Source organism: Neoarius graeffei, chromosome 22, assembly GCF_027579695.1.
Source record: "Neoarius graeffei isolate fNeoGra1 chromosome 22, fNeoGra1.pri, whole genome shotgun sequence".
Taxonomy (NCBI): Eukaryota; Metazoa; Chordata; class Actinopteri; order Siluriformes; family Ariidae; genus Neoarius; species Neoarius graeffei.
This window is the reverse complement of record NC_083590.1, coordinates 16,900,821-16,914,681: the sequence shown is the minus strand read 5'-3', so window position 1 is coordinate 16,914,681 and position 13,861 is coordinate 16,900,821. Positions and strand designations below refer to the sequence as shown.

Below are 13,861 nucleotides of genomic sequence, written 5' to 3'. Positions count from 1 at the left end.
ACTGGGACTGTTTTGGCCTCTAGAGGCCGCTGTTATGTTTATCTTGTCATGTTTGTTTTGGCCTCTAGAGGCCGCCACTGTGTTTGTCTTGATTGCCTGTTTCCTGCCTCGCCCTGTTCCTTAATTAGTTTGTGTATAAATACCCCTCTGTTTGTTCCCTTGTCACGGAGTCTTTATGCTATGTCATCTAGTGCTAGTTTCCTCTGTCCCATGTATCTTGCCTGTGCCCTTATGTTTTTGATATTTTTGCTTTCTTTGGACTTTGGACTTTTTGATCTTCTGAGCGTTCAGCATTTTGCCTTTCCTTTTGTTTTTGGACTTTGAAACCTTTGGATATTTTTATTTTTGTTTATCTTCTGAGCTTTTCGATTTTCTTTTTATTTTTTTTCCATCGGATTGTAAATATTGTAAATAAACTGTTTTTTGATACTCTACCTTCGCCTCACGCCTCTGCACTTGAGTCATCCCCCTGGTGGCCTAGTGGGAGTTTGCTGGATTATCACACCAGTGACCTGGATTCGAATCCCAGCAAAACCCTAACAGAAAGACTCCGTCATGACTGACTCAGCAGAGGCGTCTTCAACGGTCTACCCGGCTAACCTTCAGGGAATTATGGCTTCTTTAACACACTTCGGAGCTACCATGGACACTCATGCACGAACACTTACAAGCCAACGTGAGGCCCTTGCCATGAGGTACTGCTTCAGCAAATTGGGAAAACCCTGGCACAGCTGATGCCTCTGCCCGCTTCTCCTCACCCTGATCCAGCTCCTGCTCCACCATCTGCTCCTGCTCCAGTGCCTCCCGCCACGCTGTCTCCTTCACCTCGCGAACCCAGCCTTCCTGCACCTCAGAGGTATGACGGCAAGCACGGTGAGTGCCGGGAGTTCCTTACCCAGTGCCAACTCACCTTTAAGCTTCAGCCTACCACCTACACTACGGATCGCCGCAAGATTGCCTTTATGATAACCTTGTTAGCTGGTAAGGCACGAGCTTGGGCAACGGCCATTTGGCAGAGACAGGGACCCGAGTGCTCTGATTTCAAGTTGTTTATGGAGGAGATGCTTCATGTCTTCGATCAGGCAGACACCAGTAAAGACGCAGCCAGGAAGCTCATGTCCATCCGGCAAGAAGGAAGCGTCGCGAACTACGCCATCGCATTCCGGACGCTCGCAGCAGTCAGCGGATGGAACGAAGCAGCCCTGGTTTCAGCCTTTCACCATGGTTTGTCTGACCCCATCAAAGACGGCCTGGCCTCTATCGGATGCCCAAGTGGCCTCGAAACTCTGATCTCACATTCTACTCGTCTTGACAACAGGATTAGAGAGCGCCGCCAAGTCCTGAGCTTCCCCGGCCTCACTGCCTCGACCTGGAGCCTGTCTACCTCCTCCAGTGACTGTTCAGAGCCCATGCAAGTTGGCCGTACTCGTCTCTCCGCAGCTGAGAGGGAGCGCAGAAGGAGGGACAAGTGCTGCATCTACTGTGGCAAGCCTGGCCATTTCCGAGCATCTTGTCCCGAGCTCTCGGGAAAAGGACTGCCCCGTCCAGCCGAGGGAGGGTTGTGACGGGGCCTACCCTCTCTCCTGAACTCCCTGGCCAAGGAGTCTACATCCTGGTCTCCATCTCCTGGGGTGAGTCCATCCACTCTTGTCAGGCCTTGTTAGACTCCGGGGCGGCTGGAAACTTTATGGATGTTCACTTCACCCAAAGTATCAATGTCCTGACTGCACCTCTTGAAGTCCCACAGTCTGTGTCTGCCCTGGATGGCCAAGCCTTAGGTGATGGAAGAGTCACCCAAGTAACTTCTCCAGTCTTCCTCCAGTCTCAAGGTCACAAGGAAGAAATATCCCTGCACCTGATTCCTTCACCAGAGTTCCCAGTTATTCTAGGTCTTCCTTGGCTTACCCGCCACAACCCTCGTATAGACTGGGTCACTAGCCAGGTTGTGGAGTGGGGTCCGGCTTGCTATGCCTCTTGTCTGCTCTCTAGCTCTCCTGTGTCTCCTGCCGAGCCTCCTGATCTCACCAAGTTCTCAAGTTCCCACAGAGTACTGGGATCTCAAGGAAGTTTTCAGCAAGAGCAGGGCCGCCGTTCTTCCTCCGCACCGTGCCTACGACTGTGCCATCGACTTGCTCCCTGGGACTACCCCTCCTCGTGGCAGACTGTTTTCCCTCTCTCAGCCAGAATGCAAGGCCATGGAGGAGTACATCAAGGATGCCTTGGCCTCTGGGTTCATTCGACCCTCCACCTCACCCGCTGGTGCCAGCTTCTTCTTTGTCGGCAAGAAGGATAGGGGGCCCCGGCCATGTATTGATTACAGGGGTCTGAACAAGATCACTGTACGCAACCGCTATCCCTTTCCGCTGATGTCCACAGCGTTCGATCTGCTCCAAGGCGCCACTGTCTTCACCAAATTGGACTTACGGAACGCATACCACCTCATCCGTATCCGACAGGGAGATGAGTGGAAGACTGCCTTTAACACCCTGTCTGGGCACTACGAGTACCAGGTGATGCCCTTCGGACTCACCAATGCACCAGCTATTTTTCAGGCACTAATCAACGACGTCTTGAGGGACATGATTAACCAGTACGTTTTTGTCTACCTCGACGACATTCTAATCTTTTCCAAGACCATGCAGGAGCACCGCCACCATGTCCGCCAGGTTCTCCAGAGGCTGCTACAGAACAATCTGTTCGCTAAGGCCCAGAAATGCGAATTTCATGTTCCCGAGGTCTCCTTTCTGGGTTTTATTGTACGGACAGGCCAACTCCAGATGGATCCAGCCAAGACCCTGGCCGTCTGGGACTGGCCCACCCCCAAGTCCGTCAAAGAGGTTCAGCGGTTCTTAGGATTTGCTAACTTCTACCCCAAGTTTATCAGGAACTTTAGTTCTGTAGCAGCGCCCATATCGGACCTCACCAAAGGGACAGGTGGATCGTATGTCTGGTCTCCTCAGGCGGAAAAGGCGTTCAAAGACCTCAAACACCGCTTCTGCACGGCACCCATTCTGGTCCTCCCGGACCCTTCGCAACCCTTCATCGTCGAGGTGGACGCCTCGGACAGCGGCGTTGGCGCGGTCCTCTCTCAACGCTCGGAAGGAAGGTTGCACTCCTGCGCATACTTCTCCCACCACCTGAGTTCTGCGGAGTCCCGGTATGACGTGGGGGATCGAGAACTGCTAGCAGTTAAACTGGCCCTTGAGGAGTGGAGGCACTGGCTGGAGGGAGCGCAACATCCATTTTTGGTCTGGACGGACCACAAGAACCTGGAGTACCTCCAGCAAGCAAAGAGACTCAATCCACGACAGGCTAGGTGGGCCTTGTTTTTCAGTTGGTTCGACTTTACCCTATCCTACTGCCCCGGCTCCAAAAACACCAAACCTGACGCGCTTTCCAGGCTGTTCACTCCCACCAACAGGGAGAGCGAAGTTGGGCCTATTATCCCTGTGTCCCGGATTGTAGCCCCTGTCCGCTGGGGTATTGAGGAGGCTGTCCAACGAGCCCAACGCCAGGACCCCGGTCCTGGGACGGGGCCACCGGGCCTCTTGTACGTCCCACATCAAGCCTGGGCCAAGGTTCTCCAGTGGGGTCACTCGTCCCCTCTCACCGCCCACCCGGGAGCTCGAAGGACCCTGGACTTTTTGAGAAGACGCTTCTGGTGGCCAAGCATGGAGAAGGAAGTGAGGTCATTCGTCCTTTCCTGCGAGGTGTGCACCAGAAGCAAGAACCCATGACAGCATCCCCAGGGCCTCCTGCATCCTCTGACCATTCCCCAGCGTCCCTGGTCCCACGTGGCAGTCGACTTCATCACGGGTCTCCCTGAGTCACAAGGTAACACTGTCATTTTGGTCATAGTTGACAGATTCTCCAAGGCCTGCCGCTTTATACCACTGTGCAAGCTCCCTTCTGCCCTTGAAACAGCTAAACTAATGTTCAATCACGTCTTCCGAGTCTTTGGTCTCCCACAGGATATCGTCTCTGACCGGGGGCCCCAGTTCTCCTCCCAAGTGTGGCACGGGATTTGCAAGCTTATCGTAGCCACTGCCAGCCTCTCCTCTGGGTTCCACCCACAGTCCAATGGCCAGACGTAGAGGCTCAACCAGGACCTGGAAACCACCCTGTGAGGCCTGGCTATGGATAACCCGAAATTGTGAAGCACCTGGCTGCCATGGGCAGAGTACGCCCACAACACCCTGCAGTCATCGGCCACCAAGCTGTCGCCATTCCAGTGCCAATTCGGGTTCCAGCCACCTCTGTTCCCGGACCAGGAGGAGGACGCGGGGGTGCCCTCGGTCAACCAATATGTGAGACGGTGTCGCAAGACCTGGAGCAAGGTCAGGAGGACCCTCATCCAGACCTCCAGAACCAACCAGACTCAGGCCAACCGCCATAAAAGACCTGCCCACGCTTTCCGCCCTGGGCAGCAGGTTTGGCTGTCCACCAAGGACCTTCCGCTGTGGGTGGAGAACCGCAAGCTTGCTCCTTGCTACATTGGCCCCTTCAAGGTGGTGCGCAGGGTGAACCCTGTCGCCTACCAGCTCCAGTTGCCCCGGACTCTGAGGATCAACCCCACATTCCATGTTTCCCTGTTGCGGCCCATACTGACGTCCACGTATGCCCCTGACCCTAGGAATACCCCACCCCCCCGTATCTTCCAGGGTCTGACTGTGTTCACTGTGCATCGCCTGCTTGACTCCTGCCGGGTCCCCAGCGGGCTTCAATATCTGGTAGACTGGGAGGGCTATGGCCCTGAGGAACGCTGTTGGGTCCCCGCCCAGGACCTTTTAGATAAAGGACTTTGTAGGGACTTCCATTCGGCCCATCTGGATCGCCCTGGGAATGTCAGGAGATGCTCCTGGGGGGGGGGTCCTGTTAGGACTGGGACTGTTTTGGCCTCTAGAGGCCGCTGTTATGTTTATCTTGTCATGTTTGTTTTGGCCTTTAGAGGCCGCCACTGTGTTTGTCTTGATTGCCTGTTTCCTGCCTCGCCCTGTTCCTTAATTAGTTTGTGTATAAATACCCCTCTGTTTGTTCCCTTGTCACGGAGTCTTTATGCTATGTTGTCTAGTGCTAGTTTCCTCTGTCCCACGTGTCTTGCCTGTGCCCTTGTGTTTTTGATATTTTTGCTTTCTTTGGACTTTGGACTTTTTGATCTTCTGAGCGTTCAGCATTTTGCCTTTCCTTTTGTTTTTGGACTTTGAAACCTTTGGATATTTTTATTTTTGTTTATCTTCTGAGCTTTTGGATTTTCTTTTTGTTTTTTTTTCCATCAGATTGTAAATATTGTAAATAAACTGTTTTTTGATACTCTACCTTCGCCTCACGCCTGTGTACTTGAGTCATCCCCCTGGTGGCCTAGTGGGGGTTTGCTGGATTATCACACCAGCGACCCGGGTTTGAATCCCAGCAAAACCCTAATATATACACAAGCTATATACACTATATACAAGTGATATACACAAGCGATATCCATCTTAGGAATGCTGACCTGTTTACCAGAAAGAATCCAAAACGGTGAGGAATTGACTGAGAAGAAGTGATTTCTGTTGAACTGCTCATTAACCTCCTAGGGCTTAGTGGTCACATGCGTGGACAGCACTTTTTAGAAATTCGGAACAAGAATCCACATATGTGGACATACTTTTTCTCTAAAAGTACATCTTATCAAAAGATGATGCTTAGTTTTTATTCTAATCAGGTTCTAATAAGCCCAAATAGCAAAGAGAAATAAAAAATGCATGTAAAAAAACAGCTTGGGCCTTAGGAGGTTAAGGCTTATTTAGTCCACTATTAACTTCATTAATAATTGTAATGAAGTAAATCTGTGTAGAAGTTCTATGCACCCTAGGTTCCGCTACCTTCATGCCAGAAAGAATCAAAATCGGTGAAGAATTGAGGGAGAAGAAGCGATTTGTGTGGAAACTGCTCATTAGGGATTGATTAATTACTCATTTTTTTCGTGGTCCGGTTTCCATCAAATCGTCAGCTCTGATTGACTTGCGAGTGGTCCGGAATCCTACGATACGAACCCCGGTTACGGACCTTTGTTGACTCACTTGTTCACAACAACAACAAACATAGTAGCAATTTTTTGTCAACATTTATTTTCACATTTCTCAGGAGAATAGCATTAATTTTACAGCATGGACGGCGATAACGACAGTGTTCACAGCGAAAGCGAGTTTTACTCCCCTGAGGAAGACGAAATAAAAGAAAACATTTCAGGAGAAAGCTAAAAACCTCTAACTGTTGCTAACGCCAAGCAAATCCAGCAGTTTACTGAGGAACAAAGGGCAGAAAATACAACAAAAAAGACGACCTATGACCTCAATGTCTTTGGGAAGTTCTGTCGGAACCTAAATGAAGGTCGAAAGGTGGAAGACGTACCTGGCGAAGAACTAAACATGTTGCTGTGCAACTTTTTCATGTCTGCAAGAAAGAAAAATGGCGATGTGTACGAGCCGTCCTCGCTCACATCTTTCCAGAGGAGTATCCAGCGCTGTCTGAATCAGTCCGGCTTGAAACTAAATATTTTCACGGACCCTGAGTTCAACAAGTCAAGAGAAGTCCTTGTGGCCCGTAAACGGCAGTTGGTCAAGGTTTTCGCGAAGGGAAACTGTCCACAAGCAGCCAGGGCGTGTTTTTGACAAGCTTGTAGAAGGTTTGTTCTAACTATGGTTTCCCTTTCGGGCGCTCTCATTTTCTATTAGAATTTGGTAAAGGAAAAAATAAATATATTATTTACCAGCTTAAGGTCAGTCCATATCGTGAAATACCGTGACCGAGGGCTTGAAAGTAGAGGCCGAGGTCAGTATTTTCAAGGCTGAGGTCACAGTATTTCACGATACGGACCGACCTTAAGCTGGTAAATAATATATATATCTTCATTATTAATTGCAGTTATGCAAATTTGAGTCGAAGCTACGTATATGCACCCCAGGCAGACCGACCTTCCTGCCAAAAAGAGTAAAAATCAGTGAAGAACTGAGACAGAAGAAGCGATTTTCGTGAAATGTAGATGACGCAGGACAGATGGTGGCATAAACTCATCACCTGGACATATGGGTGTGATGGGCAGGGGTGCACAAACATTTGGATATATCGTGTATATTTAGTGTGGTATCATCAAATATTGAATCACTGCCTCAAGAATTTAAATTGTATCATGTCATGTCATGTGTAAGCCTGAGATTTACACCCCTGTGATGTACAACAACGCTTCCAGGAACCGAGACTGAAATACGAGTTTCTACTTTTACAAAATCTTCCAAACCCTTCGATAGAAACGATCTGTCGGAGTCCGAACTGAGGACAATTCTGTACATTCTAACTTGAGTCCGTTCTGAATATAAACAACTCCAGCGTTATAGAAATGCTTCTACTGTACGACACACACACACACACACACACACACAGTATTTCTGTGTCACCTTGTTGAAAATGTGGCAGTTCTGAAAAATGAGCCTGACGTCATTCACGAACTCCCTCACTGTCTTATACTCCTTGTTCTGCAGTTTGGTCTTCACCCGGTCCAGCCACATGGGCTTGGAGATCACCCTGGTGTACTTCGGCACCTGGACAAGGACATAGGTTCATCAGGATTACGCAATATACTCATTACATAACTGACAGCACGCCATTTTGTATAGCATGGATGAAATTCTGTGTTGCGATTCAAGCACGACAGATGTGTTACTGAATAATGGGTATAAACACTGCCTCGACTCCAGAGCCTGTCAGAAATCTGTGAGAAATACAGTACTGTGTAAAAGTCTTGGCACCACCCATACAAACTTTGTTATAGATTTCCATTTTAGGAATTCTACATTATCGAGTCAAAACATTACAAAAACATTTTCGAGTTCCAAACGTTCATTTCATTTTCCGGCACAAAATTAAATGTTAATGGAAAAAAATGTTTGTAATATGTCTGAGCAGCATATTATATATTAAGTAAGAGAGAGCGCTTTTGAGATAAAAAAAACAAAGCAAAACATAATGAAGGCTACTGGGTTTTGGTGCAAAATAAATGAAGAAGTGTCCAGAAGAACTGTGGCTGGTTCTGGAAGATGCTCAGTAAAACCTACAGCTCATTTCCTTATCAAACTGCACTCACTGGACCTCAGACTACTAGTTTTTTTTTTTAAGCAAAAGGTCATCTCACACCTCAACACATGAGGGCATAAACTCATCACCTGTCAGCCGGGTGATGAGTCCGGCCGACAGGTGATGAGTTTATGCCCTCGTGTTGTCCGTCGTCCGTCCGGTGTCGTCCACGTTTCACGAAAATCATTCCTCCTGTCTCAATTCTTCACTGATTTTTATTCTTTTTGGCAGGAAGGTCGGTCTACCTGGGGTGCATATATATATATATATAGCTTCCACCCAAATTTGCATAATTGCTATTAATAATGAAGATATGCACTAATTAATCAATCCCTAACGAGCAGTTTCCACACAAATCGCTTCTTCTCCCTCAGTTCTTCACTGATTTTGATTCTTTCTGGCATGAAGGTGGGGAACCTAGGGTGCACAGAACTTCTACACAGATTTACTTCATTACAATTATTAATAAAATTATGGACTAATTAAGCCTTAATGAGCAGTTCAACAAAAATCACTTCTTCTCGGTCAATTCCTTGCCGTTTTGGATTCTTTCCGGTAAACAGGCCGGTATTCCTAGAGTGGATATCGCTTCTATATAGCTTCCAACATTTATCTTTAGATCGTTCCTTCTGGACTCGACAGGGCCGGAGTGAGATACGCTGCTATTGACGGCCTCGTTATGGCTTACCGCTGTTTATGTTGTTTTTTTTTAAACATTTCATTTAAGCCGTTTTTGGTTGTCAGCATTTCTTTACATGTGCCAAAGACTTTCGCACAGGACTGTAGATCGAGAAAAATATGGGGAATGTGAAAATAATGTGGGAAAAAAAAGCTTACTGTGGAAGTGGGATCTTGAGTAAAGACACGCAGTGCGTCCGCCTTATACAAATGCAACAGCAAATACTCGCAATGCTGACGAAAGAAGATAGACACGTAATCAGAAACAGAGCTCTGTGTATTATCTGTGTGTGTATGTGTGTGTGTGTGTGTATATACCATCATTTTTCCGGAAATAAGACTGTTCAGAACGCCTTCATTGGTCATGCGAATCCACAATCCCTGGTTCGACTTTAACACACAGAAAGTGCACATCCAATCGCCCCTGCACACACCCACACACACCTATTGGTTGAAAGCCTGAGTTTTTGCATTATTTAAATTTTTGATCCCCTCTCTCTCTCTCTCTCTCTCTCTCTCTTTCTCTCTCTCTCTCACCCGAGAGTTGTTTCCTGTAGCACTGGTAAATGACACTGATGATGGAAAGCTCGTGGGCACTCGTCACATAACACCAGATTTCCAGCTGAGTTACAGATGAAGCACACGTCATCGTTATCCTGATCCAGCTGGTTGCAACAGAAAATACAGTCAAAATTCTTCTAGAGGAATCCAGACAATCGTTAACTGCTACAACACTTGCATTAAACAAAAAAGACGTTACGTAGAAATAGGATACACTTTTGTGACACATACTTGCAGGAAACAATGCTTATTAAAAAAATAATGTTTTCATTTTACTCACCCTTACATACCGTATAGACTGGGCTATCTGTATTTGCATCCGTTTAGCGCTGCAAATATCCATCTCTATATTCATATTTAAACCTGAAGTGGGCGTGGCCTAATCCTGAAGACTTATTTCTTTCTTTTTACAAATCAAATATGAACCCAAGTACGATGCCGTTGCAAAACACTGCGTAAAAACTCAATGTAAAAAACATCAGGTGTGTGAATTCTGCCTCTGACACTTCCTCAACCTCAGCTACATCACTCCAGTTGGCATCAACGAATACTTTTTTTTTTTTTTTTATTGTAACTGCTCACAATATTTTCAAACAAATCTAGGGTGGGTTTCCCCCCAAAAGCCTCTTAACGCTAAGAGCATCTTAACTAGGAGAGAGAGAGTGTTCATTGTGATGCTCGCTCTACCATTTAATGATGATCTTTGCACTACGATGCTTTTGGGAAACCCACCCCGAATCGGTTCCATTTCCCAAAATATAAACAACCCTGACCAGGCAGTTACTAAGGATGCACGAATAAATGACGTAAATGCATCAAACAGCACTGTATACTCGTGTGGTTTTTCTTTCTTTTTCTTTCTTTGTCCTGTGAGCTTCATATCCAACAGCTTGCTTGCACCTGCATAAAACTACAAACCCCGTAAATGCAGGAATGGATGTATATTAACAAATGAAATGAAGTTGACCAACAAAACACAAAATGTCTTGGGTTCGTTCTGTCTGTGACGACATACAAGTCAAAGTCAATTTAGAAATCGCTGCTTTCTTGTTCTATTTGCATTTTCTATACCGTCCCAACTTTTTCTGGTTTGAGGTTGTGAAGCCCTTTTGACTCTTTTCTTGTGTCTTTGTCTTGCAAGATAGCAATCCTGATGTACTCTAATCTCGCTAAGCTCTACCAGACGCCCTGCAGAACGTTCTGCCATTTTTTCCTCCAAAAAAAAGAAACGTAATGTGCCTCTTGTTGTTACGTCGCTCACGACGGAGTCAGCAGGGTGAGGGATTGTAATCAGTGCGGTTTGTTTGTTTGTGTGTCTGTTAACAATCTAGCGTCTAGACGGTTGCACTGATTGACTTCAAATTTTCAGAGTAGGTGGGCAATGATCTGTAGATGACCTGATTACATTTTGGGAGTAATTGGGTCAAGGTGAAGGTCAAGGTCACCGGGAAGGTCAACCTTTCGGTCAAAATAACATATTTTCAATTATAACTCAAAAACGGTTACCGATAGACAGATGCTTACTATTATGAGCATATAGGAACTCCCTTATGGCCTTTCATTTGGCACCATGACCTTTGACCTTGATTGACCACGAAAGGTCAAACTCAAGGTCACAGATTTTCAGAGGGCTATAATTTGAAAACAATTGATGGTAAACAGATATTTACCATTATTAACTTATAGGAAGTGTCATATGGGCTTTCATTTGGCACCATGATTTTTGACCTTGAGTGACCTTGAAAGGTCAAACCCAAGGTCATGGGTTTTCAAAGGGCTATAACTTTAAAATGGTTCACGATAGCCAGATGTTTACCATTATCAACATATAAGAAGTCCCATACGGGCTTTCAGTTACCACCATGATCTTTGACCTTGAGTGACCTTGAAAGGTCAAACCCAAGGTCATGGATTTTCATAGGACTGTAACCTGATGGCTGATGATTGAGAAATATTACTTTTATCAACATACAGGTATAAAATAAGTGCTGCCGGGCAAGGTTTGTTCTGTCTAGCAACACTTGTTGTATCTGTGTGTGTATTTGTTTAGAAGATATTCCTGGAATAAATTATTTGAGAATCATGACATGTGGGTTTCATGGGTCATGGGTTTGAGACTCACCGGGTCGTCAGGGCAGCACAGGTGACATTGACACAGCACTAAATGAACACGCAGGATATTCTTCTACAAACAGGATACACAGTAGATATGTTGGTCTGAATGGTCTTGACAGCAGAGCACGACTGAGAGAAAGTGTATTTGAATACAACACACATGACAATGACTTACACATTTGTAGCTTAAATTACCTTCACCAGGTAGTTAAGTGTTTTGCCGTGACACAGTATGTCTTTCTTCCAGTGGCCATCTGTCAGAGTTAACTCCTGCCTGACGAACTCCTCAGGAGTGAACCAGTGCTCCTCTGTGCGAATGCTCTTACTCCATGACCCTGCAACACACAAACACACACACTTGGAAATAATCTTCTTCTTCTTTTGGCTGCTCTTGTTAGGGGTCACAAGATCATCCTGATCGGCATATTTGATTTGGCATAGTTTTTACACCTGATGCAACCCTCTCCCGATCTATCCAGGCTGGGGACTGGAACTAAGTACGCACTGGCTTGTGCAACCCCAGTGGCTGGGTATTTTACCTAACCTGCATGTCTTTGGACTGTGGAGGAAACCCACACAGACACAGGGAGAACATACAAACACCACACAGAATGCCCCTCTCGGCCCTGAGGTTCAAACCCAGAACCTTCTTGCTGTGAGGTGACAGGACTAACCATGACACCACTGTGCCATTACACGCTTGGAAATACACCAACACAACATGACGCTGTCTTTTTTGTCTGATTAATTTCAAAGAAAAAGACAAAAGGGACACTGGTGAAGGAACGACTGTTTATAGCTGCTATGAATGTCAGCAAGAACAGGAACTAACTTGTTTTGTGAATGTTCCACAACATTCACTATAACAATAATTGGATAAAAAAAGAATAATGATGATGAGTATGAAGTTATTTTGCTGTTGAATAAAGCACCTCAGGATGTGCTGTTATAGGGATGTCAGAACGCCAAGGACATAGTCGCTCATCTCGCCGGCCATCAAAACAACCACAATGACCAAAACATCAAACAGAACTGAAATGTGACGATGTGAGCGAGGACCAACCTCCACGACAAACTGTTCACAGCAGGAACATCAACAAAGGACTCAATTTTGTTCCCTGAGGGAAGATCGACCCAAAACATCGAATTCGCATGATAAATAAGAGAGGAGATACAATTCTAGTCAGAAGAAAATGTGTGAAGTGACCCAATTACTCATTTGTTCGCAAAAAATTGACAATACAACGACCAAGTGTTGTGCAGAAGGTCAAGTTCTTTCAAATCAAACAATCAGAACTGAAATCCATTGAGAACCGAGAGAGGGAGGGAGGAGACACGACTTAACTGAAAATAAACCAAGTTGTCAACAAATTTGTAAACAAATTGTTTACCACAAGAAAATCAACAAACAAATGACCACGTTTGGTTCCCTGAGGGAAGATCGACCCAAAACTTTGATCAGAACTGAGATCGGGTGAAAATTCCGAGAGGAGATACAATTCTAATGAGAAGTCCCAAAATTTGTTAACGGGACCTAATTAGCAGCTCGTTAACAAAAATCTGACAATACAACGACCAAGCGTTGTGCAGAAGGTCGAGTTCTTTCACACAAAACAATCAGAACGGAACTCCATTGAAAACTGAGGGAGGGAGGAGACACGATTTAACTGAAAACAAATAAAGTTGTAAACAAATTGTTTACAACAGGAAAAATCAACAAACAAACGAGCAAGTTTTGTTCCTCGAGGGACGATCGACCCAAAACCTCGATCAGAACTGAAATCGGATGAGAAATCAGAGAGGAGATACAATTCTAATGAGAGGTCTGGAAGATTCGTTCATTTGGCCTAATTAGTAACTCGTTAGCAAAAAACTTGACAAAACAACGACCAAGTTTTGTGTGGAGTGATGAGTTCTTTCAAACAAAACAATTGGAACGGAAACCTGTGGAGAACTGACAGAGGAGATACGATTTCACTGAATTGTGGACGACGGACGCCACGCCATGGCAACAGATCATCGGCTTTATGACCAGATCAGCTTATAATCACTTGTACGTGGTAAGAGGAACAAGCTTCATGTCGCAACACCTTGGCCCTCATTTATCAACCTAGTGTAGAAAACAGTGCAGCTTCGAGTGTCGAAGCTGTCATCAGATGACAGGTTAACATTTGATTCATGAAATGTTTGTATCTCGCCAATCACAGCGCAAGAATGATCGGGTGTTGATAAACGTGGAGGCTGAAAACCATCGCCATGGTTCTTTTTGTTTTTAGTCTGGAACACGGCGTGCATTTCTTACACCAAAAAAAAAAAACCCTGGAATACTGATTCGTCTGACCACAAAACACGTTCCCACTGTGTGAAGATCCATCCCAGTTGCCTCCGAGCCCAGAGA

General features: G+C 45.8%; 1 protein-coding gene across 5 annotated transcripts in view; it reads right to left on the bottom strand.

The window, feature by feature from the left end:
* The window catches only part of LOC132870691 (nuclear body protein SP140-like protein), a 32,778-nt gene that overhangs the window by 2,613 nt on the left and 16,304 nt on the right, over positions 1–13,861 (bottom strand). For all 5 annotated transcript variants that reach the window (XM_060904483.1, XM_060904482.1, XM_060904481.1 and 2 more), the window contains 6 exons: positions 11,659–11,798; positions 11,471–11,533; positions 9,325–9,452; positions 9,106–9,211; positions 8,947–9,021; positions 7,434–7,577 (listed from right to left, as the gene is read on the bottom strand). In XM_060904483.1, coding sequence (XP_060760466.1) covers positions 7,434–7,577; positions 8,947–9,021; positions 9,106–9,211; positions 9,325–9,452; positions 11,471–11,533; positions 11,659–11,798 — 656 coding nt within the window. The remainder of the gene's footprint in view (positions 1–7,433; positions 7,578–8,946; positions 9,022–9,105; positions 9,212–9,324; positions 9,453–11,470; positions 11,534–11,658; positions 11,799–13,861) is intronic.